The 24993-nt window shown below is 37.5% G+C and overlaps 2 protein-coding genes and 1 long non-coding RNA gene across 4 annotated transcripts in view; 1 reads left to right on the top strand and 2 right to left on the bottom strand.

Annotated features, from left to right (window-relative positions):
• Positions 1-24993, bottom strand: part of LOC138896751 (uncharacterized) — a 137485-nt gene that overhangs the window by 55912 nt on the left and 56580 nt on the right. The gene's annotated exons all lie outside the window — the stretch shown is intronic.
• Positions 513-5506, top strand: LOC104108606 (F-box/LRR-repeat protein At3g03360-like). The gene is made up of 5 exons (XM_070181898.1): positions 513-913; positions 1164-1401; positions 2741-2911; positions 4380-4594; positions 4917-5506. Exons 1-5 carry the CDS (start codon positions 513-515, stop codon positions 5035-5037), a joined length of 1146 nt encoding a protein of 381 aa, XP_070037999.1. The 3' UTR covers positions 5038-5506.
• On the bottom strand, positions 7487-16944 carry LOC104108594 (uncharacterized). Of its 2 annotated transcripts, XR_011410157.1 has the most exons (12): positions 16681-16944; positions 15433-15474; positions 15167-15311; positions 14241-14470; positions 13898-13955; positions 12760-12837; positions 12546-12634; positions 10119-10200; positions 9281-9460; positions 9024-9172; positions 8140-8228; positions 7611-7824 (listed from the first exon to the last, which is right to left on the bottom strand). XR_011410157.1 is itself a non-coding variant. In XM_070181950.1 (11 exons), exons 1-10 carry the CDS (start codon positions 16803-16805, stop codon positions 9026-9028), a joined length of 1176 nt encoding a protein of 391 aa, XP_070038051.1. In that variant the 5' UTR covers positions 16806-16944; the 3' UTR covers positions 7487-7824; positions 9024-9025. The 2 variants fall into 2 exon arrangements, 1 of the variants encoding a protein (XP_070038051.1); XM_070181950.1 differs by lacking the exon at positions 8140-8228 and having other exon boundaries at positions 7487-7824.

The following is a 24993-nucleotide window of genomic DNA, read 5'->3' as shown; positions in this document are numbered from 1 at the left end:
TTTGTCTAGTCTCGATCTTGGGCTCGATCGGTCTTCTTTTAGCTTGGTCTCGATCTTGGCCGATCTCGATCTTGATCTCGGCCAATCTTGATCTTGGCCGATCTCGATCGGTCTATGGCTCACGAGCCTGGCAATCTAACCTCGCATCATGGTTCGATGTTACACGAGTCCGAACCTTGTCCAATTATGTTACAATCTCGATCAGTCATACGAAAGTCAAACTCTATTTTAACCGTATACAAGTATATTACCACAAGTAAGATCTCGAAATGTTAGTATGTACGCAAACCTTATTGATACATTGTGGAGTTAGAAAAATTGTTTTCGATAGATGGCTAGGGTTTTGAACAAGTGAATATTCACTTCTCCTAGTTCTTGTTCCTGCCACTTTTTTAGGGTTGGTTTAGTCATTTTGTTATCTTGCTAGTGTTAACTGTTACGTTCTAAAATACAAGAGTGTTCTAGCTTTACCAAACTGAAAGTTGTACTTCATAGAAATGCAGAGGAAAATCATGGCGGGGGGAGATCGACTTAGTGATTTGCCCGACTCCATTCTACTTCACATCCTCTCTAATTTGGAGGACAGTAAAGCAGTTGTGAGAACCAGCGTATTATCTACACGATGGCAATTTATTTGGAAGTCCGTTCTACTATCACTCGATTTCAACCTCCCCAATTGTTCCAGCGAAAAGAACATTGCTGATTTCCTGGCTTCAACCAATAGAGAGCTTTATTATTGGAGATCTTGCGAGAAAATCCAAAGATTCAGGTGTTTTCTCTCTAGGTACGACCAAAATTATGTTAAAGATGTTGATTTATGGGTACATTTTGCTATTAAAGTTGCTAATGTTGAAAATCTTACACTTGGATTTCACTTGGACGGTCACCCAAACTACGAATTTCCTCAATTTGCGTATAAAAATACGTCGTTGAGGACGTCAACATTGAACTGAACCCTTCTGGTAGTGTTAACTGGAGTAGTCTCGTTTTTCTTTCGATCGCGTCCCTGAATTTGACGGATAATATGTTGGAAAAGATAGTATCTGGTTGCCCTAATTTGGAGAGCTTGGAACTAGATAGTGTTTTGGGCATTACTCGTTAGGAAATCAGATCTGTGAAGCTGACAAATTTGAGCATAAAAGATTACCAAAATGAGAATGAAGACATTCGTCTCGAAATATTAGCCCCCATGTTAAATATTTTGAACTTTTGGGGTTATGCGATAAGATATGCTTGAAGCAGAGAAATGTGGCTTCCTTTGTCAGTGCAGACCTATTTTTAGAATTTGATGATTTAGTAGATGAAGAACGCGACTTGGAGGAGGAGTGTAGCTATTTCGAGGAACTTCTTCACAGTGTTGCCCATGTGGAGCAGCTTGAATTGGGTCCCTGGTGCATCCAGGTTTGTTCATACTCTTTCCAAAATTCAATTTGTTTTCATTTTGGAACTTTTTATTTGTTACTGTATCATCATCATCAACAACAACAACCCAGTGAGTTCCCACAAGGGAGGGTAGAGTGTACGCAAACCCTACTCCTAACCCGGAGAGTAGAGAGGCTGTTTTCGAAAGACCATCGGCTCAAGAAGACGAAAATAGACAGTATATCAGTACCATCAACAGAACCATAGAAATAATAGCAACATCATCAGAATCAGAGAATAGATGAAAAACAATAACAAAAACCAGTGAATAAGGCCCGGTACTATGAAAAACTGAGGAATAGTGTGGACACAACAATCTAGCAGCCTAGGACAAAACCATATCAGATCAGCCTCCCACCCGGAACGAAGTAGAAAAATACTTAGCTACCTCCTAACCTACCACCCTAATGCTCGATCTCCACATCTTCCTATCAAGGGCCATGTCCTCGAAAATCTGAAGCCACGCCATATCCTGCCTGATCACCTCTCCTTAATACTTCTTAGGTCGCCCTCTCCCTCTTCTCGAATCTGCCAACGCCAACCGCTCGCACCTCCTGACCGGGCCATCTGGGCTTCTCCTTCGTACGTGCCCGGACCATTTAAGCCTCACTTTCCCGATCTTGTCATCCACATGGGCCAACCCACCTTCTCCTTGATATCTTTATTCTTAATCTTATCCATCCTAGTGTGCCCGCATATCCACCTCAATATACTCATCTCTGCTACTTTCATCTTCTGGATATGTGAGTCTGGCCAACATTCTGCCCCATACAACATGGCCGGTCCGACCACCGCTCTATAGAACTTACCTTTGAGTATCGGTGACACTTTCTTGTCACACAGGACTTCAGATGCTAACCTCCATTGTATCATCAGTTTAGTATAATTTGGTTGGTCAGTGGTGGGTGACTGAAGCAAGACCTTTTGAACCAAATTCTGGATGATGAATTGTGAGAATAAAGAGTTTGCAATGGACAAAACAACATTTAAAAGTTCGGATTAATTTACATTGATCATACAGGTGAATGGATTTTTCTAAGTGTTCATCATGAATTTTCAAACCAACCTTGTTTTGACATATAGTTCAATCTGTTTTTACGAATTATAGTTCAATCTGTTTTTACGCAGTCCTATAGTTCAAAACGCAGTCCTATAGTTCAAACGCAATCCTATAGTTCAATCTGTTTTTACGAATGTGCAAAACGCAGTCCTATAGTTCAATCTGTTTTTACGAATTATTCAACAATTTTCATGTCATTTGTTAAGTATGTTGCATTTCCTTGTTTTGACATATTCTGGTTTATCTATTTGGTTTCAGTGCCTGTCCTTACTGGATTTGAAAGGGTGGCAGTCTCCACCATCAAGCCGGAAATTCCTAAAACTTAACACAAGCCTAGGACTGTCGGACTTCCCTGGAATTTGCCGCTTTCTACAAAGTTCATTGAATCTTGAGACATTGGTCATTGACTGGTATAATTACGGATCAAGAGTAAGTTTCTTTAGACCTTTTTTGCTATACTTCATGTTATCTATATCAAACAACTGTTGGTGTAGAAGATGATGTATATCAACACCAGTGTTGTTAAAAGCGACCGCTTCCTCGCTTAAAGCGAGAAGCGATGCGAAGCGAGGCATCTGGCGCTTCTCTGATCTGAAGCGTATCAGGTACACAAAAGTGATCGCTTCCCCTGAAAAAGCGAGAAGCGAGGAAGCGAACAAAGCGACAGAAGCGACTGGGTTGCCAACATTAATTCATTAAAAATGCTCTCTTTTTTAACTTCAAAATCATCAAGTTTGGTCCCAGGCATGTGATTTCTTCTTCCTCCTTTTTCTTTTTCTTTCACTGTTTCAGTGTCCAAATAGCAGCGAAATGCTGGCGAAATTTTTTTTCCCCCTTCAGTTCTTTTTCTCATTCTCCTTTTCTTCATTTTCATACTACCCGCCATTTTTTGGCATACTTACTGCCATTTTTTTCATATTATTTATTCTTAGTTGTCTATGCAATATTTATTTTATTGTCATTCTCTTCTTCTTTCTTCTTCTTCTTCTTCTTCTTCTTCATTGTTTATGCATTATTTATTTTAATTTTTTTTTTTAAAATTCCACTTCACTTCAAAAAAGCGAGCACTTCGCTTCTCGCTTTAAGCGAAAAGGGGCTTGTCGCTTTTCATCGCTTCACGCTCTTCACAACGCTGATCAACACATTTATGATCTTAAGTACATTTGGAAAAATTATAAAACTTTTCTGTCAATTCAAACCACCTCAATGGTAATTTTTCAAAGATAATGATAAAGGGTTACAACGAAGGGGACTTGACTGCCTTACCTCTTCAAGGAAGGTAAGACTACTGATTCAATGCTCAAGTAAAGAGAAGGTTGAGAAGGGTTCAATTTTTGACTAAAGTGTCAGAGATGAGATTTAGTGTTTTTTTTAAATGACGGTGGTATTCAAGCCAGCTAGCGCGCATCTCAACTATTCCACCAGGTGCCTGCTACCTCTCACCAGCACAAATACCTGGTAACTCTACCACCAAGGCTTAGGTAGATTGGACACCTAGTGGTCCACATTGTCCTTGTCTGCAATTGCCATCCGTGTAGTTCTACCCATTCTGGTCAGGTTTGCACCATTTTACAATAGTGTTTGTACATCGAGGTTAATATTTCCCAATGTGTTCATAGAAATTACTCCATGGAATCCACAGTTCAGATTCTGGAAATTTAATTTGAATGCTGCTTTCCAAGTATTTCAGAATCTGTTTTAATCTTGAAAGTTGATGGTTTCTCTTTGCTGAATCTGCTGCAGCGGCGTGCTTATTATTCTGTTTTTGTGTAAGATATTTCAAGGGTTGTTCTCTCAATTTATTTTCCTCTAGAAAATAGTTCAGCTTGAGTTGCTTTGACAGAAATTTCATGTTGCCATTATCAAAATTGATTATATGAGTAAGCCAGTTCTACAGTCATTTTGTTGTTGTTGTAGTTGTGGGAAAAAGATGTTTAACAAGGCATATTGCTCACCTTCATGGGAGGAGATAAAAGATCAGCTCATGGGCGAAGCTACATTGTCAGAAAGGTGGTCACCTTCATGGGAGGAGATAAAAGATCAGCTCATGGGCGAAGCTACATTGTCAGAAGAGTGGTCAATTGACCACCTTTTGTGGAAAATTTACACTGTGTATGTAGATAAAATATTAGGTTTTAAAGGTATATAACATATATGGAATACCCTTTGCCGGAGATTTTTTTTTTCCCACTTTTTTCAAGTTTGAACACGCTCGGGAAGATTCCTGGCTTCGCCTCTAGATCAGCTTCAATGAAGCTTTGAAACATTTTTTTGTTGTTTGCGTGTACCACTTTGTAACATGTGCTAAGCGCTTGACTTGTTCCCTGGATAAAAAGTTTCATCACCTTTTTATTTTATCCACAATTAACTCCTTGGCTTTCTAGTTCCATCTAAGGAGAAAAACTCGCTAATATTCGCGGATTTTTTCCTGCAGAAACTGCTGTCAATGTACACGGATGAGGATGAAGAGAGGAGGAGGTTTGAGACACATAATTTTAACTGTTCATTGCTGCATCTCAAGACCATCAAGTTCATCAACTTTTATGGACCACTAAGTAAAAATAAGTTTGTACTGCCATTGGTAAAATATTTGCTCCAGAATGCAACAGTGCTAGAAGAGTTTGTCATTGCTGCCATATTAGAAGGGAGTGATGCATCTCGGGATTATGTTAAAATGGAACAGGAGTTCCTGAGCTTTCCAAGATCCTCTCTGCACGCTTCAATTGTCTGTTCTTATTGATAACCTTTGGCCCCTATCATTTGAATCAATTGCCACATACCTAACAGATTTTTATTTTTATTAAAGCTGTTACTTTATGTTTGATTTTTGAAACTGGTTTGTAGCTGTTAAACAAGGTTACTTGTCAGCATTCAAGGAGTTGGGAGGATTTCTTCATGTCTAAGTAGTAGTGTGTATTATCTGATCATCATGTAAGAAAGCTTGCTTTAAATGTTGTGATTTCTATTCATATTATTCATGTTTTTATTATGAAAATGTAAGGTTTGAATATCATTTTGCGAGAATACCATTTCTAGATTCATTACATGGACAATGAAAGACCTCTTAGGAAGGATGCTAGAACCTAGTCCCAGTATGTATGCTGTGGGTATTATAAAAGGAAAGAAATAGCAGTATTTTTGAAGAAAAGCAGATGCCACTGTGGCTGACAAAATAAGTGTTTGAATTTAGTTTGTTTTTTGGTGTAAACTGAATAGTCTATTGCTGTGATAGACTTTACCTTCAGGAGAGCCTGAAGGTAAGAGCGGTTCGACGATTTCAGCCCAGTGAAGATTCACCACAGTAGCGAGTCTTTAGAAAACCAAGCATATTTATTATGTCGCGATGAAGTTTAAAGACCTTTAAGCTTCTCTCACTGGTAGAAAGTTATTTGTGTGGCAACATCGAGCAAGAGATTTGAGTGGCATTCAAGTGGGATAATGGAAAGGAAGAGACCTACTGTTAGCCCTCCGCCTCTTTGGGATTGAGTTGGCAACGAGAGCGTTGTCAAGGCAGCAAGAGTGTTGTCAAGCTAAGGTGCGCGAGCTAGCACCAAGGCAAAAGAGAAATGGGCAAGCAATGGCCAAGGTCTTGAGGCAGACAAGACATGCTTGGCAAAGGCTTGACAAGGCAGTGTGGGCAAATTGGTGCGGCGCACGGCATGCGCACCAAAGACAAAGGTCCGGGCAATTCGGTTTGTGGTAGCGCCAAGTATAGACTAAGCTAAATCATGGTAGCGCGGAATGATGGCGAGAAGTCTCAATAGCTAAGACAAGGCTATGTGAGGCAAAAGACAAGCAATGGCACGGGTAAGATAAGTATTGACAAAGACAAGGCAGAAACGCGGCAAAGGCAATGTGCGTGCGACAAGAGTGTCGGGCGTGTGCAGCAAAATCATGGGCAGCAGGTTGCGGACAAGGCATTGGTGCGGAGCAATGTCAAAAGGTGCCAATGCTGGGCGCAATGCCAGCTTAGGGCGTGCAACAGCGGACCAAGTGAAACGAGCACATGTAGTGCATATGCCAAAGTAGTGGGCGTTTATGTTTTTGTAATGACTTGTACCCATGTCTGTGTAGTGCTTGTATCTATTATTTCGTGTAGGAAAAGGCCTAAGTAGTTGGGGGATGTCAACTACAAGTTAGGACAGATTTAGCAATACTGTGTGACAGACTTGTTTCAGTGGATGGTGGGACCAATGATCCACTAAAGGGCTGAGTGCTCCACAAAACAGAGCTAAGTGCTGAAGAGGGCCATTTCGTGGGTGAGTGCCCCATTAAATGGTTAAGTGCTTATTTAGTGCCTTGACTGAGAAAAGCACTAGAATGGATCTGCCCCTTTGTAAGTTGCCCCTTCAAATCTGCCAGTGATAACCCATATATCTATATATATGGGGCATTTCGTGACCAAGAGACAAGAGAGAGGAGTCTTGAGATCTAAGACTAATAGTAGTCTTAAAAAGAGTCCTAAAAAGGTGTAAGAGTGCATGTTTATCTTAGGAAAGAGTTCCTAAGTCTGTTTTCAAGAGTGAAAACACCTAAGGCTAAGAGTAGTCTTTGAGAGAAAATCTGAGGGTCAAGAGTGATCTTTATTTTTGTACATGGTTGTACTTGAGTTTGAGTTTCTTTATATGCTCGAGTTAAATACAAACTTGGGAAGAAATTCCTGTAAATTGTGCCTTGTGTTCTTGTCAATTTACCATTGCCTTACTTTCAATCCGTTGCCTAAATCAGTTCAAAAGACTTACTACGTTGAAGCTGTCCGAAATAATTTTAAGTCCAAAGTTGCTGTAATTTTGGCCGAGTGTTGTGAGATGGCTGAAGTCAAGTGAGCGACTTGGCTGCCGCACAGGCAGGTTTCGACGGACAGAAACCACGCCAGTGACACCTACTATGGTGGAGCAGAGGATTCATTTTACAGTACAAGTGATGTAAGCTCCCATCGCAAGAGTAAACAGTGTAAACATATCATGATATTTGTGGATAGAGAAAAGAAAAAGGGAAGTGAGATTACCTAAAGAGATCTCATAAATCTTAAATTAAGTGTAATAGGCATCAGCTATATGACATCTACCATTTCAACCAACTTAAGAATTCGCAAACCTTATGGTTAGTAATTTCTATATTGCTCTACTTGTGAAAGGTACTATAATTTCTATTTTGCAGTACAATGGCGCCTCAATTGGCTGCTGGGACACTTTTCATTAGATGAACAGCTTGCATCGAACCAATGTTTTCAACAAACATGGAAGTGAAATAGTGCAGGACCAATAGCGCTCCTTTTAAGTATCAATTGCTATTGCCTCCGCTGTTTCAAAAAAATTGATATCTTGCCTCCGCTTCTGAGACTGAAAAAGAAGGCTCAAATGTTAAAAACCAAAAGAGACTACATCAGACTGGACGAACAGCAGAAGACAAATGCAGATTAGATACCAGCCCAAATCGGTAGGGAAATGGTTTACCCTAGCACGACTGTAGACACTAACAGTTACATGACGGTGTTTGATAGGATAATTTAATGTTCCATAGTGGGATAGCTATACAGATGAAGTTTCACATGAAAGGAAACTCGATCAGATGATTCAAGGGCAGAAGGCATTATAAAGAGAGGTATAATTAATCTGAAAGGCCAGTTTATAATGTCAACTTGAAAGGACACTTACCAGTCTAGGAGGCAAGAAACTCAAACTTATCAACTAAAGACGGCTGCCGGATTGTCTGGGTTTCCCCATGTAAATATAGTTGACATTTCCTAATGTGAACAAAATGAAACTTGAGAAAGCAAGACATACAAGGAATGGTTAGATAAAGGACATTTATGCATGGAAGATGAAGGAGAATATGGGTTAGGGCCGCTAGAAGAACTTTACCTCATTCAGTAAAGATTAAAGTCGGATCTCGATTATATAATATGCCAAGTATGGAAGTAGACCTATCTTCAGTTATGATGCAAAGTCAACAGAGTTGATGGGAATATGGTGCACAAGGAAGAAAGGAGGAAGAAGAAGGGGAACGGGTGGGCCAAAAACGTATGATACAAATAATTGAGATGTGAAGACGGGCCCACATGGCATTCGGAAACAAGTCAAAAGGAAGATATTCTTAAATTAGAGATGAAGGAGATGAGGTAGTCACGAAATGGGAGTAGGAGTGGGTCAGGCTGAGAAAATAAGAACAAGAAACAGAATGTGAAGGGTGTAATGTAGCAATTACCAGGCTCCAATCTCTGTTAGCCTACGAGAGGGGAGAGGCCTACAGTAATAATTCACTTGAAGCCCGAAAAAGTCTCGAATAAAGATGTTCGGAACGTGATACATCATAATTTTTCCATTTCATATTAGAAAACAGTTCAAAACATTATAACTACCAAAATTTTGCTACAATCAAGATGTCAATGATATTCTTTTCTTTTTAACAGGGAGAAAAAAAACTAAAATCGATGACATTTAGTTTACACCTTGTATAGGAGAATTTGTCCACTTTTTGCTACCAACGATATTAATTATATTAAAAAAAGAATATGGAGCAGAAAGGACAATTGTTTTACCTTCAACATGAGAGCCAAGAGGAAAATGCCACCAACGGAAACATCAACAACAAGCTAAAGTTCACCCAGCTATCCAGACCCTCAACCTTTCTCATTTTGTCATTCATTGAATTCCAAAAATGTGTGAAAGGACAAGAATCTTGTGGATCCTGTAGCATTCATTCCTAATCAAACTTTGTTTTTCTAAATGGGGTTGGCAATTACCCAATAAATTATCAACAGAAAAGCTTAGAAAGGGTGTGGTAATTAACACTTGCCTCAATATTTGAGTCACTGCTTGGACATTGAACATCTGAACTTGCTAGGGTTCGCCGTATGTCTTGGCTGGATTTCCCAAGAGGCATCTCTAATGTGGAATCTTTGCCAGTGAATGCTTTATAAGCAGAATCAGTGTGTATCGTCTCCATGACTGAACCGAAAAAGTTTGTCACGGATACCTATCAAAGTCAGAGATTGCCCCACCACAGTCTAATTAGTTTGTTGGGTGACAAAAACAAATCAGGTATCAGAAGTACCATTTCAATTAATCATCTAATTTAGGACAGCTTAACGGACACTTGACTGTCTCATTTTGTTGTTTCAACTTGAATATAAAAAGGGGAAAAATATTCATAAGATTTTGTGCTATGTTGGACCTCTTTTAGAATTTCTTTTATTATTTTTACTTTACTTCTACATACTGAAGCAAGTTTATTGACACTTGTTTGTGCTCATCGTAAGCAGTTAAAAGCCCACATGGTAAGTAACTAAAAGAAATGAAGTGCACTGTATTTAGATGAAACTGGGGTCCTATTAAATTAACTAACTCTTTTACAACTATTTTGATAATTTCTTCCACTACTACTAATGTATCATGCAAGTCAAAATAACATCTTCAGCTTCTTAACCAATCAACCGTACATAAAGTGGGACCGAAGAAGTGCAACTTTTCCTTTACTTTATCCTATCCCCACTAAGATCCTTTACTTTTCTCTCTCTTTTTTTTTTGTTTTCAACAAGTTTTCTTCTTTCCATGTATTTCCTTTTTCTTTTGGGGGAGTCGGGGTAGGGGGGAGGGCAGGGTTGCATGGTACAGAAACTAGCATAAAGTTGTACCTCTTCTAGTCGACGAGGGTATAGATCTGTTCGATAATATGCAGTTGACATCAGCATATTTGGATTATATGAACTGAAAAGACTGCAAAGAGGAAAAAAATTAAAGAAAGTCTGTCAGAAAGAGTTAACATTGAGATCAATGTCCAAAACACATCATCTTCTGATTAAGACAGGAAAAAGGAGATTGAAAAAAAAAACACAGGAAGAGAGGCACATAGAATTTCTAGGATCCATGAGAGCATAGTCAACCTAACAGAAGGAATTACCAGCAGTCAAGCACCCAGTGCAGTTAACCTTTTCAAACTACACCAAGTATTCTGGATCTACTTTTGGTCCAATTTGCTGCTTGAGTCCATGACATGTAGGTTATCCAAGATGCCAACCCAGGTAAGGCAATTAGCACCCATGTTACCAAATAAGCACTCCCGTTTACCCTCTACAACAGTCCCCGTTCTAAAGTTCCAAGCATTGCTTAAAAGATTTCAATAACCCAAGCAGCATTTCTAAATACGGAAAAGGTCCAAATATGCCCTTATACTATACGAAATTGAGCACATTTGCCCTTCGTTAATACTTTAGCTCAAATATGCCCTTACCGTCACATTGTTGGTCCATATATGCCCTTAGAGTTATACAGTTGGCCCATATATGCCCTTTTCGAAACGGAATCCACCCAAACTAATTAGCTCTTTCGTTAATTGTATTAAAGTGTATTACAAACACTATTTTCTTTTTATTAATACTTTTTTTTCTTTACCTTTCTCTTTTCTTTCTTCTTTTTTCTTTTCTTCTCTATTCTTTCTTCTTTTTTCTTTTCTTCTCTTTCTTTTTTCTTTTTCTTTCTCCCTTATCTTATTTCCTCCATTAATGATGTCTTCTCCATTTTCATCATCAATTTTACTTGACAAAACTCATGAATTCCAATTACTAAGAAAATTCTCACATAAGGTAATCAAGTTCCAATTTGATAATCATTAAATTTATTAAATTATCTCCCATAACTCAAATTTATAACACTACAACTTGAACTCTAGGCTTTTAATCATTAAATTATCTTTCTGGAAACAATTTAAATATTTTGGTCTTTTGAGTATTGTTAAAGGTTAGATGTTTTTATTATTTTAAAGTTTAAACCATAATTTTTGGAACAATTTAATTTCGTTTATTTAGAGGGCGAGTGAAATTGGAACTTGATTACCTTATGGGAGAATTTTCTTAGTAATTGAAATTCATGAGTTTTGTCAAGTAAAATTGGTGATGAAAATGGAGAAGACATCATTAATGGAGGAAATCGGATAAGGGAGAAAGAAAAAGGAAAAAAAAGAGAAGAAAAGAAAAAAGAAGAAAGAAAAGAGAAAGATAAAGAAAAAAAAGTACTAATAAAAAGGAAATAGTGTTTGTAATACACTTTAATATAATTAAAGAAAGAGCTAATTAGTTTGGGTGAATTCCGTTTCGAAAAGGGCATATATGGGCCAACTGTGTAACTCTAAGGGCATATATGGACCAACTATGTGACGGTAAGGGCATATTTGAGCTAAAGTATTAACGAAGGGCAAATGTGCTCAATTTCGTATAGTACAAGGGCATATTTGGACCTTTGCCCTTCTAAATATAAGGTAAAGTCCAAATCGAAAATCCTTGGATAAGACTCTTTCCATTTGATTAAAGAAAATCCTTGTGGGCCAGGCCACAATCAGACCCTTGACAGCCAATCGTTATCCTTCAAAATTTCTGAATTATCCCCAATAATCAATTAAAGGAGTATACTTCAGCATTTTTATTATCAAGTAAAACCCATAACTGATGGCCATTGCAGCTTCAAAAAAGATATCTCCTTTCTCTTACCCTACTCAGCTAGTGGATGGCTCTCCTTTTGATAATGATGCAAGCCTAATCTCCATTAAGGAATAATTTATACCCATTTTAAATTGTTGAGTACCACATCGGTGGGATGAGGGTTTCGTGGACTCTTTATATGGTCGTGGGCAATCCTCACTTCACGAGCTAGCTTTTGGGGCTGAGTTACGCCCAAGGTCCATTTGTCATGGTATTAGAGCCAGACCTATTTACCAATGTTGGACTCCTATATATGTTGTCCACGCTCTAGTTTGCGGGCCTGGGCATGAGGGGGTTTGTGAGTGATGAGGCTTTTGTGGCCTCTTTATATGGTCTTGGGCAATCCTTACCTCATGAGCTAGCTTTTGGGGTTGAGTTAGGCCCAAGGTCCATTTATCATAAGCATATATACAAACTATTGCCCTTGTGTAGCCTTAAATACAGTGAAAAATGTAAAACAAACTAGCAATGGATAGTTAAGTTGATGTCAGTAGTTGATACAATCCATATATTTCAAGAAAAACAGCTTAAAATCTATAGATATCAAGAAAAGCGACAGTATTGCCTCCAGTTGTGAAATGTAATTACCTGCCCAATGAGGCATTAGCATATATGTTCACCCTCTCAAAAAATGCAAGGGTATAAAATGTGAATCGATCTATAACTGAAACGCCAACCTGTACCAGAGAAGGAAAGGAGGATGAAAACTCACAGAATTTTGCGAGTACAAGGAGAACATATTCTTTTGCCTTGTCGACATAATAGGCATTTTAAACAAGTCTTTCATTAAGTTAAGACTTACATCAGCATCCAAGTGATGCGAGTATGAATTTTCCCCTTTCATGCTGCTCCCAATTGCCAAAACGCCGGGTGATTGAAGCTACAAGGGAAAATATATTTCAGTTCTACCAACCTAGTTAGAGAGCCTGTTACTGAATGTGTGAGAAGGACCAAGCAACAATGTTTTATGCATTGAGTGGACCTGATTTGAAAAGTAACCTAACCCATTTTATTTTTTTATTTTTTTTGGGATGGTTGATAAAGGCATCCTTACCATTAAGAGAATGTAAATCAAAGAGAAAATGAGATTTAAGATAGTTATTAAGGTACTGAGAAAAATTAAAAAAATAATGCACTGATTCTGAAACTTCTCAATCTACAATCATAACTCAAAGTCTTTCTGATTAAATATCAAGTTCGGATAGCCAAATGTCATCATACTCAATTACTACAGATGTCTGCGAATAGCCCAACCATGGGACTCTAATCTCAAAAGCATTGGAATATGGGCTTTCCTCAGAAATTTCCACACATGTCTGATATCTACTGAATTCGGAGTTAGAAATTCAATTTGCTCAGAGTATGCTTTTCATCAACTTATAAGCAAGAAACTATAGGCACAATCTGGAACAAGAATAAGTTTCAACCCCAATCATCAACCAGTGATCCTTTTTTACTAGTATCATTACAGTTAACTCCTGAGTAGAGTATTAACTTGCAAAAAATGATGAATGAAAACGAATCACGTCTTCAACAGAGTTTTATTGTATCAATGCCAGTCTTCAAATAGTTCTACCTTTGTCATCCTTAAGTCATGTCATACAAAAATTTTGCAGGTGAAGATTAGCATTCCCAATCACTAAACTTGGGAAGGTCAAACTACTTGGCATGCTGAAAGGTTAGGAGGTGGCGAGTCATTCAAAATATACCTAGAGGTACTTACAAAAAAGTTAATTAACAGAAAACAAAAATCCATTAAAAGACCAGCCACATAAAACCAAAATTAGTTTCTTTAGATGCTTCAAGTACAACAATAGGAGAATGGACGAACATTGGTAGTTATGGACTAACTACGATGATGCAAGAATAGAGGGTATCAATGTGACATTGAACGTTTTGCAAGAACAGCATTGCATTAATGACAAAAAGGCAAAAGTCACCTGAGAGAAAAGAGTAGCAGCTTGGCAAGTGTCAACCATTATTAGCAGCTCCTTGAATCTGAAATTCAACAATGGAGACATGACAAAACATCATTCATAGGACCAGCAAAGAAACTATCTGATCAATTCAGCATCAATAAGCTACAACCGACAAGGAGTCATGTACATAAATGCCATAGCACCAAACAGAGTAGATTCAAAGCAGATATCCAACAGGCCCTTATCAGTTTAAAATGGGAGACAACAAAGTCCATATGATTCCTAAGCAAATTTTGCATTACAATCAATTTTATTTTTCAACAAACCATTAACAAACAACGAAAAACAAGGCTGATTTCTTTACCTACGCTTTTCTTTCATTTGTTTCACTGCATCAGCTAAATCATGACTTTGAAGCTCCTCTGAATCCTGAAATTTTAAAAACTCGTCTCCACCATGCCCTGTCATGTACAGAAGTATGTGGCTTCCTTCATCACTAAGAAGACGTTTTGATCTTGGGACAGCTGTTTCGTGACGACCAGTCAACACCCTCAAAAAATTTTCAACCGTTACTTCATAACCTCGATAATCTACCTGATGTTTAGAAGCTTGTTTAATTAGACCACTACAGTAAATAGATAACAAAAACAACCTGAATTCGGTGAAATTCATATACTCATAAAGCCAGTCCGAAGATATATATAAGTGAATTGAAGAGAATATTTAGTGCAAACATATAATTTACAACAGTGCGAGGAGAAAAATATCGACCTCACCCGGCTAAAATTGTTTAAAATGCTGGAACTTTTTCTTTGATAAAGTCAAAGGATTTCATTAATAAACACCAAGTTGTTGTCAACAAATATGTGGAAGATGTGTATCTAGCTCTTTTTGTGTCACTCATTGTCTTCCACCAAGTTTGTCCAAGTATGCATACATCATAGTATTTCCTCCTTACAGTCTTACACGAAAAATACAATTGAAATAAAAAAGAACTCGTGATGTTTCTACATCTTCCTCATTATTATGAAACAATCACCTATTCTAATTATTCCATATACTCCAGAAAAGCATGACGGTGTGGTCTTCCGTGTCGCCTTCCTTTCATTGTCTATCCTCAAATTTAAGTTGTTGACCATGAGTATCCATTACTACGTATCTCGACCATGATAAGAATAACTAAATTGATAATGCTAAGGTAAATGTCAACCACATAGCATATCTTATAGAATTAACATTAAATTCGGGAGCAATATTGAAAGGCAAGACAGAGGAAGAAACTTTACACACCTCAACGTTATCTCCATATAGGTTTAGCCTGTGGTTTTCATTGTTAAAGACCTGTGCAGGGTATTTATTCCGAGAATTACAAGCCATATCATCAGCCAACATCAGAATAATTCTTTCATCAGGTATGCCTAATCGTTTTACAGTTCTGATTTCAAAGAACAAAGAGAAAAGAAATTAGAGCGCAGCTAATGAAGCTCAGAAATGGAAAGGAAGACAAAGATAATCAACGATGATCACAATGGGTGCTTAAACAACCAGATTCTCACCTGTACAGAGACAAAGTATTAGCCATGTGTCTGTAATTAAACCTGAAGAGTAAAAACAAATAAGCCAAGACTCTTGCAAACATAACGCTTTCTAAGTAATGATAAAAGGTTTCAGGAACTCTTTGATTATCCTGTATCAAGGCTAAATCCAGTGTCTATAGTTAAACTTGAAGTGTACCAGCTAAAAAGTAAGTATTGCACACAGAGTGCCTTTAATTAACAACAGCAGGTTTTGGAAACTCGTAATTTCTCGAATTAAGGCTAACCACAGTTAAAAACTTATCATTCTACCACCATTAGTTCTTCAATAAACACCTCTTTTAGTCCCCCATTCATGGTGAAAATTACCGCGCCTAATAAGAGCTGACATGACTCCATCATAGACAAATTTTCTTTCGATGACGGTGGTGTCGGGGCCAGCTTGATGCATTTTCGACTATCTGATGAGATACATGCGATGTCCCACCAGCACAAGTACCAGGTAACTCTACTCACCAAGGCTTAGTCAAATGGGAAGAAATCACCTACATAGTATTTTCTTTTTCTTGACTCCACGTAAGGATTTGAAACCTGAGACCTCATGGTTCTGCATCTACTTTATTGACCACTAAGTCACACTCTTGGATGCTACAGACACATCATTTTTATGGGCATGATACAACAAAGGGAGAACTACACCCCAAAGCTAGCTCTTGAGGTGGGAGAACGACGACAACAACAACGACCCAGTAGAATCCCACAAAGTGCGAGGTGGGAGAGCCCAAGGCTGTATAAACCCCACATCAGCATATTGCAATATTGATGTAGGGCTCGAGTCCCATACCTTGCAATGGATCATAACACGATATACAATAACAACAACAACATACTCTGTGCAGTCCCACAAGTGAGTTCTGGTGAGGTTAGTGTGTACGCAGACCCCCTACCTTGTGAAGATAGAGAGGTTGTTTCGATAGACCCTGGGACCAAGAAGGATCATAACATGGTATACATCCAAATTTAATGTAAGATCATATATACACAAAGTTGACTTAAAAGCTCATTACACTGAATTAGAATAAAACCAACCAATCAATCAATCAACTATGCGTCAATTCAATTTTGTTTAGTAGTGTACTAAGTTAGATTGGTCGTAAGCTATTTCATGGAGGTTTTCCAAGTTCCCGTACCCTAATTTCCCTCCCAACCTAACCCCAGCACAAATCTGTTAATAAATTGCTAAAAGGCAGCTCGAAAAGCAAAAATTACCAGAAACGAGAAGTGCAGACCAAAACAGCCCAATTGTTAGTATGCATCGCAGAGGAAGTTGATGCGATCCCATTGCAAAAGTAAGTAGAAAAGAGAAGAAAAAAAAACAGAAATGTGGATTTCATTTTCAACTGCAGCTCATACTTCCATCTCTTTCTACTGCTAATTTCTCTTTGTTCACCTTTTGGTGGAATTGTTGATTCGGAAAGAGAGATTGGCTATTTGTGAAATAAATTTTGAGATTGCAAGCTTGTGTGTTACTTTGATACGACTGAAGTAAATGTTTTCTTGGAAAATAAATTTTCAGAAAAAATATATAACAAAAATTAATAAATAATATTAATAAATTGGAGAGTATTTCGATGGAATATTTATCTATTAAAAATTAATAATATTATCTAGGTGTAAGTTGAAATAGGCAATATAAAATTAAAAGTTAAAAGAGAGTTATAAGGACCATAGATGAAGAAAATCATTCTTTGATGAAAAATATTCTTTATCGATTTTATTTTTTTTCATCATAAACATAAAAAAAATTACTTTTTTTGAAAAATATTTCCTTTAAGTCATTTTCCTTCTAACTAAACACACCCCTCTTCTTTTATTTTTATCTTTAACCTTTCTTCTAAGGGAAAAAGGTCCAAATTTAGCTGTATATATTTGAATATTGTCTACACATAATCTCCGTTATATTATTCGGCTAAATTTACTTCTACCGTTATACTATCCGGCCAAATTTACCCTTACAATCAGCAAACTTTTAAAAATTACCTCTCAGTCCGTCAGATGACCCAAAACCTTCTAAATCATTTTAATTAAGTCACTTATTCTTTTTCTTGATCCACTATTTTAAAAACAGTTGGCATGTACCTACTTCCTTAATTGGAAAGAAATATTAAAATAATACAATGGCTAGTAAACAAAGTATAGTAAATTGAAAAATCTAAATTAGGTCGCTTGTCTAAATTTCAAAAGTATTTACAGCACCCCATTTAATGACTTCGTTGCACCACAGGTACGAAGACTTTGCAAGTCTTAGTGATAGAAGTTGAAATTTTTTGGAGACTTTATATTGTCGAATTCAACTTTGCTTTAACCAAATGCCTACACATTATGCGCTCTTAATTTAGTTGATCAAACTCTATACTAACCATACAATAACAAAATATATTCGAATATACATGTACATACATGATAAGCAACTGCATATAATACACAATAAATAGACTCAATGAATTCTACAATGTGTATTGTCACGCCCCAAACATGAAGAGGCGTGGCCAGCACCCGGTACCATACTCGGCCCGAGCGTACCACTATGTAACTGTGAACTCTAGAGGGGTAACCCTCAACCTAGGCCGATGAGGTCATATTCTGAATCATCTGAAAATATCATCTCTCTCATCTAAGGGGTAAACATACCCAAAAACTCATATATATTTAAATATATCTATATATAAATGTACAGGCTGACGAGGCCGCCATGAACATCTACTGATATACAAACTATACAGGACTTGTCTACAAGCCTCTAGAGATAGTTGAACTGTATCATGGTCGGGACAAGGCCTCGACCTACCCATCAAACCTGTATATATAAAACAGACTCCAAGTTTTAGACCTGGTAACTCCGGAGAAGTGGAGCTTACCAACCAAGCTGATATTTGGCTCTGTCTACTGGGAAGGTCTATCCAGCTGTCTATCAGGACCTGCAGACATGAAATGCAGCGTCCCCAGCAAAGGGACATTAGTACAAATAATGTACTGAGTATGTAAGGCAACACTGAACTAATGATATAATAACTGAATGTAACTGGGAGTTAAAAATAATCTGAAGATATGCTTACCTGCTGATACTCACTCAACTTTCTCCATATAGTATGTAAAATAGTTGCCCGACCCTGTAAGGCTCGGTATGTGTAACTGCCCTGACATAGTAGGCTCTCTCATAGGCGCTCGACCATACTAGGGTTTGTATCTCGGCCATTTTAGGTTCGCTCATAGGCGCTCGGACACAGTAGGCTCGATATATAACTTACCATCTGATCAAAGATTGCCCAATAGGGACCTGCCATCGATTATAGTTCGATGGTGGTAAAAATACTGTAATAGTGTATACGTATATATATATATATATATATATATATATATATATACACTCTCTACTCTGTTGGATGAAATAAGACAACACTAAACTGAATATGAAGTCCCGATAAGGGAGAATACTATAACTTCTGAGACTAGGATAATGTGACTAAATTCAGGAATACGAACTTCTCTTTATGCCTCGTTATCAAACTCATGTAGTTACGGGTTCATGCCAAAATGAAGAAAGGTTTAGCCTTAACATACCTTATCATAATATTTCCAATCACCAACTTAAACTCGCCTCTTCTCACCTTAATCTACAACAACGATAATAATATTATCATTAAGTTACGAAAGGTACAACTAACGCACAACGAACGACAAACTTATTTTGTATTAAAACAGACAACATCTCCCCTATAATCCCTACTTCCTCCAAATTCAAGACAATACCAACAACACCAAAAACAACAATAACAACATATATACATTATTTTCCAACCTTATGTACTCCACACAATACTACAAAACAACCCAACACACTGTAATCTCTTCATACACAAAACGACCACCGTAGTGGTGTCAACAACCCGAAAATATTACGATGAATGACCAACCCAACATCCTGCATTTATGTGGTGTTTCTCCACACCATTCCTCCTCCAAAACTTCATAAAATAGTAGTAAAACACGCAGCCCAACAGCACCATAAAACAGTCTACAAAACAGTCCGCTACAAGTGAATAACTCGAACTCACGGCTTCCGATCACCGTCCCATGAGTTCTTACAAATATAGAACGACTTACTATGCATCTACCGAATACAAAAATGGATGAAAGAGAGCATTAAACGTACCTTATTTGTTGGATAACTCGGCTCCTATCTTGGTTCTTCAAACTCTAGGCTTTACCTCCAATTAGAACTTGAAAGGGATAGAAAATCAATTGGGGTTTGTGAGAAATTTTTGGGAGGATTTTTGCAAAGATTAAGTCTGGTAATTTTTCCCTATTATAAGCCTAATATATGAAGGGGATAGGCCTTTAAAAAGTCCTCTTTGAACAACCCGAACTGGCCCATTTTTGGATGACCCGAACATGCCCAGTTTTTTATTCTCGTTTAAGCAAGCAGGTGACAGTCTGCGCAGTCTCGCAAAAACGCCCATATCTATCTACTCCGATATCGTATTGACAAACGGTTTAATGAATTGGAAAATAGACTCATATATATTTAATTCTATGGGTGTAACACCCCATAACTCTACGTATATTGGGATAAAATGGCAGTTATATTTGACCCAAAGTTTCAGTAAAACTTATGAACGTAACTTGTGATGACTTTCATCGACTTTTGTTCCACCACTCGCTTGACTTCAAAACGTAACACACGACTATCATACGACTAACATAACTCATAACATAACCTCCTTATCATGTTAAACACCCTGGTCTCACTCCAAAACTACATGCTATAATATTCCCAATTTGTCGATTTTCGACCAAATATTATTTTTTTCAATTCCTTTAGCTTCTGAACCTTCCAACCATCTTTGTACTTGTTGTTTATGATCTTCAATATTTTCAACCTCCTAGGTAACATGATTAACTTACTTTGTAAACTTTTCAAATATGATTTCATTTCCGAGCTTACATCAATTGACTTACGACGTACTCGTACGTACGAAAACATCGGTTGTAACATCATTCCCCCCTTTGGAACATTCGATCTCGAATGTTGACTGGTGCACTTATCAGTCTTATAACCTATAGCTCTCATAAATACTTTATTGTTGGCCTTTCCATCTAGGCAATTGTTCTATGAATAAATCCATAGGCCCATGCATTCCCCCCTTTAGGCCTCTTTCTTACACCACGACTTGTGGTCGGAATCCTTCCAATCTCGTAATTATTGTGACCTTCTATCATGCAGCCTGTACGACTTTGTCCTTGTATGTGTGCCTATGCGACTCTTCTGTTCTTTTTTCTCCAGCTTTTAGCCCATTTCTAGGCCTCACTTTGGTAACATATACAGAACTATGACAAGTTGTTCCTCCCGGTATATATAGGTGTAGTGAAGTTCTTCGCTCGGTACTTTGTCAAACTTACGACTGTTGCAATATCTTGTTTCGTAGCCTTGTAAATATATCCTTATGGATTTACTACATCTAAGTAGGTTATACTACACTATCACACTTACTTCAGTTTATTATTGCCGAGGTTTGCTACCCAACTCCAGGTTACCTCTCGCTGCTTATCCTATATGTATAAATCTAAGTCTTTTAGTTCTTCCTCATTACTGTTCATCTTAAAAATGATGGCCTGATATCATCTCATACTTTGGAACTTTTATCTACCTATTTTTGTTTCACCTTAATGTTGATCTATAATCTACCACTGATAACTTGAAACCTCTTACGTAATACATTGTCCTTAAGGATCACGTCTCATCAGGAAACATCTGAAGTTATTTGCTTGATCTACCTAGGGACGATACTATACTTCAATAACCGTATTTCATCACATCCTAACATGATTCATCTTATGATGGGTATTCTAATCTCATGCAATTCATGAGATCCTTTCTCTTTGAATCATTAACCAATCAATGGCCTTAATTTCATCCTCTTATATATCACAATTACACCATTATTCTACTACCAGGGCAACATTTCATCTCTTCAAATTTCTCATAGTCTTAGACTTCTCTGAGTTCATTCAGGCTATACTGAGTTTTTTTTTATAACTTACGAAAATCATCAGCTCTCTTGTTTTGATAAGCTTAATTCTGAGGCCTTACCTATTCTTGTCACCTTCTCAATAACCTTGTTGCTTTACCATACTTTAGCTTGCGACCTACACATATCTATTTATAATACTCACAACCTTCCTTTAACTTTCTAGCACCATACATTTCCTTATGTTATTCTGGAACTTCAAGCGAGACATCAAATCGTCTCTAACTCTTCTTTACTCTCTTAACTAGACCTCTCGGTACTTGGAAACTATAGGCTAGAAGATATGTCCCTGACAACACCACTATCATTTGTGGATATTGAATCATGATGCTTCTAGCCCTCTATCTGATGTATGGACTATTCACAACCTTCTACATTTGAGCATTTCGTACCTTCTTAACCTTTACCTTACTTAGCTTTTAATCTTGAATTGTATCTTCTGTCTCTTTCATAACCTCCCTTACACATAGGTAGAATTCACTTCCACAATTTGAAGCTCTACTATAAACTTACACCTCTAGTGCGTACACAATCCGGCGGGAGCTTCATACTTACTCTTTATGAGGCTGGTGCTTTTTTTTTCCTGACTTTATTGTAGAGCCGTTATAGAATATGGATGTTGTACTATATTTCTTGTACCTCTAATCTTAAGAGTTATTTTTCAATGTTCATAATCATGATTTCTATAATTATATTGGTCTAATAATCAGACTCCTGATTCATTTACCTAAGCTATCTTCCGATATGCTGCTCAGGGTATTATTACTTTCGCCTTTGGTGGACGCCATGGAACATCCATAATATAATCTTCTATCAATTCAAGCCTTTGTCTGTGAGGTGGACTCAATTCTTTCTTTTCACTTTATACCGGAGTCTCCTATAGCTGTAGAAATGTCAACATATATGTTGCATGGATAATACTCTCAAATGTTAAGTGCGGTGATAACGTAACTAACTCTGGGTCATTGATTGAATAATTCCTTTCGTTCCTTCTCGATTTTCTTTAAAAGTGAGCAATTACTTATCCTGGCCGTTCTGCCACTTGTTGCATGAATACTTGGCTTATCTTAGTGCCCACACCTATTAGAATTTCGTGCAACTCATATGATCTCAAATATTACTTTTGATTTTTTACTTTCCGTTCATTAGCCACGATAGGTGCCACTTTCTTATGGAGTGTATACAATATTGTAGTGAGACTGTTGTTACAAGATTATTTCTTCTTTAAGTCACTATGCTTAGTTGAAGCTTTGTTCCTTATTTCCTCAGCTAGTCTTTTGTTGTAGCACTTAGGGAAGACCTTATGACTCTTGTAAAGATGGGAGCTCTTTACATCGTATACCCGACGAAAATATTGATGTACTGACTCGCCAATAATTATCCTTAGTTACTTATCTCTGCACCCTTATGCTCGTAGGATTACTTCTGTCCTCAAATTTTTATTATCTTCTTAGTGGCACTCTCTCTTTTATTTCCATAACACTTATACGGTGCCTTTTACTACCCCAACTCCTATCAGAATATTTCTCAAGGATTACGATGTCGTATCTACGAGATTGAATTTTCTATGTTGGGTTTCACTTTGTTTATCTTGCATGATCTACTGATTTATCTAAGACTTCTTGTCTAACCATGACTAGACTTTTCCTGAATTCCTGAATGAACTACTAACTACTCGTCAGTCCATGCTCATATTTACATTCTGGGTAACCTCTCTTGGGTTATGTCTTCTTTCTTAACTTAACTTTTGCACTGGATCCTAATGTATCAAGTGTTCATTCACACTTATTTATCAATAACATCTGGTGTGGGAACCCTTACTACCTCTCCTTGGCGTCGTGATTGCATAATATTCTGGAGTCGTATCATGTCTGTAGGATCTGAATAAATGCAATATCATTCCTTTCGCCATTTACTGCATTCTTCCTTTACTATTCCATAGTTACCTGAACCACTTAACTCTAATTTAATACCATATTACACCATCTTCCCCTCTTTAGGGGAGTATTAACATTTAATGCTATGAAGACTTACTTATAAATATTTTACCTCTTCATCTTCGACATCTTTTCACGTCTTTATTGACTCTTACTCGCCTTGCAGTAACCCTTATGTACAAAGGATAATTGAATATCTTACACACGACGGTATCAAATACCTAGTGTAACTGGAACACTTAGTCCCTTAAGCTTAACTTTGCTCAAAGTGCTTGCTTTAGGGAAACGTCTTTCTGAGTGACCTTTAAAGGTTATTATTCTGTTGTCGATTGTATTATTGCTGGAATGCGATCTTTGAAATTCTCTTGATGTCGACTATCATCACCTCATTCGATCCCTAATTGATGTTCAGTTTATCTTGTTCAATAGCCCATGCTGATTTCTATTACTCTGGGGTTTAAATTTTTGTTTTTGTAATCACGTTGGACGCACCAACTCATTTCTCGAAATGAGGATATGACCTTTGGCCTATACTCTTTTATTGTTTCATGTCCTGTCACCTCTTGTTTTTTCCTTCACTTGACTATAGACTTTGTCATCATATCATATTTTGATTTACCGTTATCACCCATTTATCACATCTTACTCATAATACTTCATTTAATCTCTTCTTATTCTCCTGCTAAAACTTCCGTTTATCGCATTATTCTGAAAACTTCAACAAAACATTGTTTCACTTTTAGCTCCCCTAGCTCAATCAACCATTTCGGGTTACTCTAACCCAAGTTAGATCTTGATATCCCATACTTCTTTTAAACTATATATGTTAGCTCTCATAGGGCATAACCGAGATGGGTGTGGCCAATTGTACATACCTCTATTTCTGTTGAAGGTAACTTAGAATCCTTTTATTTCTTTACCTGACGTGGAAATTCGGATAATCTTCATTAACTAGGTACCTCGTACCCTTCTTCACCTTGCTTATGTTACCTGTTGAAACTTATACTTTTACCTTCTGATACTCCCATGGCCTGCTATTCACGGGGTATGTTAGATATTCCCGTCTTAGAGTAAATGGGAAATTCGCACATATGGTAAGCACGATCTAATAGGGTCTCAAACAGGGCCACATAGTCAAGAATTCTCCCTCTACTAATGCCCTTACCTGCTGTTGTATTGGCCCTCTAGCTAGCTATAATTTTTTCTAATTGAAAGCATCGCTATATCATTAGAAAACATAAGATTTGGTTCGAACTCTTATGACTCAGCTCTATAGCACGATTTGGATTTAAATGAACGGTAACAGACTCCTAAATGCCTTGTAGACTCCTACTTATAAGTGTGGTGCACAACACACCCATAAACAAGACTCTACTAGACACGGCTTGTAGACTCCCTAGGATAAAACTGCTCTGATACCAAGTTTGTCACGCCCCAAACATGAAGAGGCATGGCCGGAACCTAGTACCATACTCTACCCGAGCGTACCACTTTGTAACTGTGAACTCTAGAGGGGTAGCCCTCAACCTAGGCCGATGAGGTCATATTCTGAATCA

The sequence above is a fragment of the Nicotiana tomentosiformis genome, chromosome 8, assembly GCF_000390325.3.
Source record: "Nicotiana tomentosiformis chromosome 8, ASM39032v3, whole genome shotgun sequence".
In the NCBI taxonomy this organism is placed as follows: domain Eukaryota; kingdom Viridiplantae; phylum Streptophyta; class Magnoliopsida; order Solanales; family Solanaceae; genus Nicotiana; species Nicotiana tomentosiformis.
Note: the sequence above shows the minus strand (reverse complement) of the source record. Positions and strands in the feature narration are given on the sequence as shown.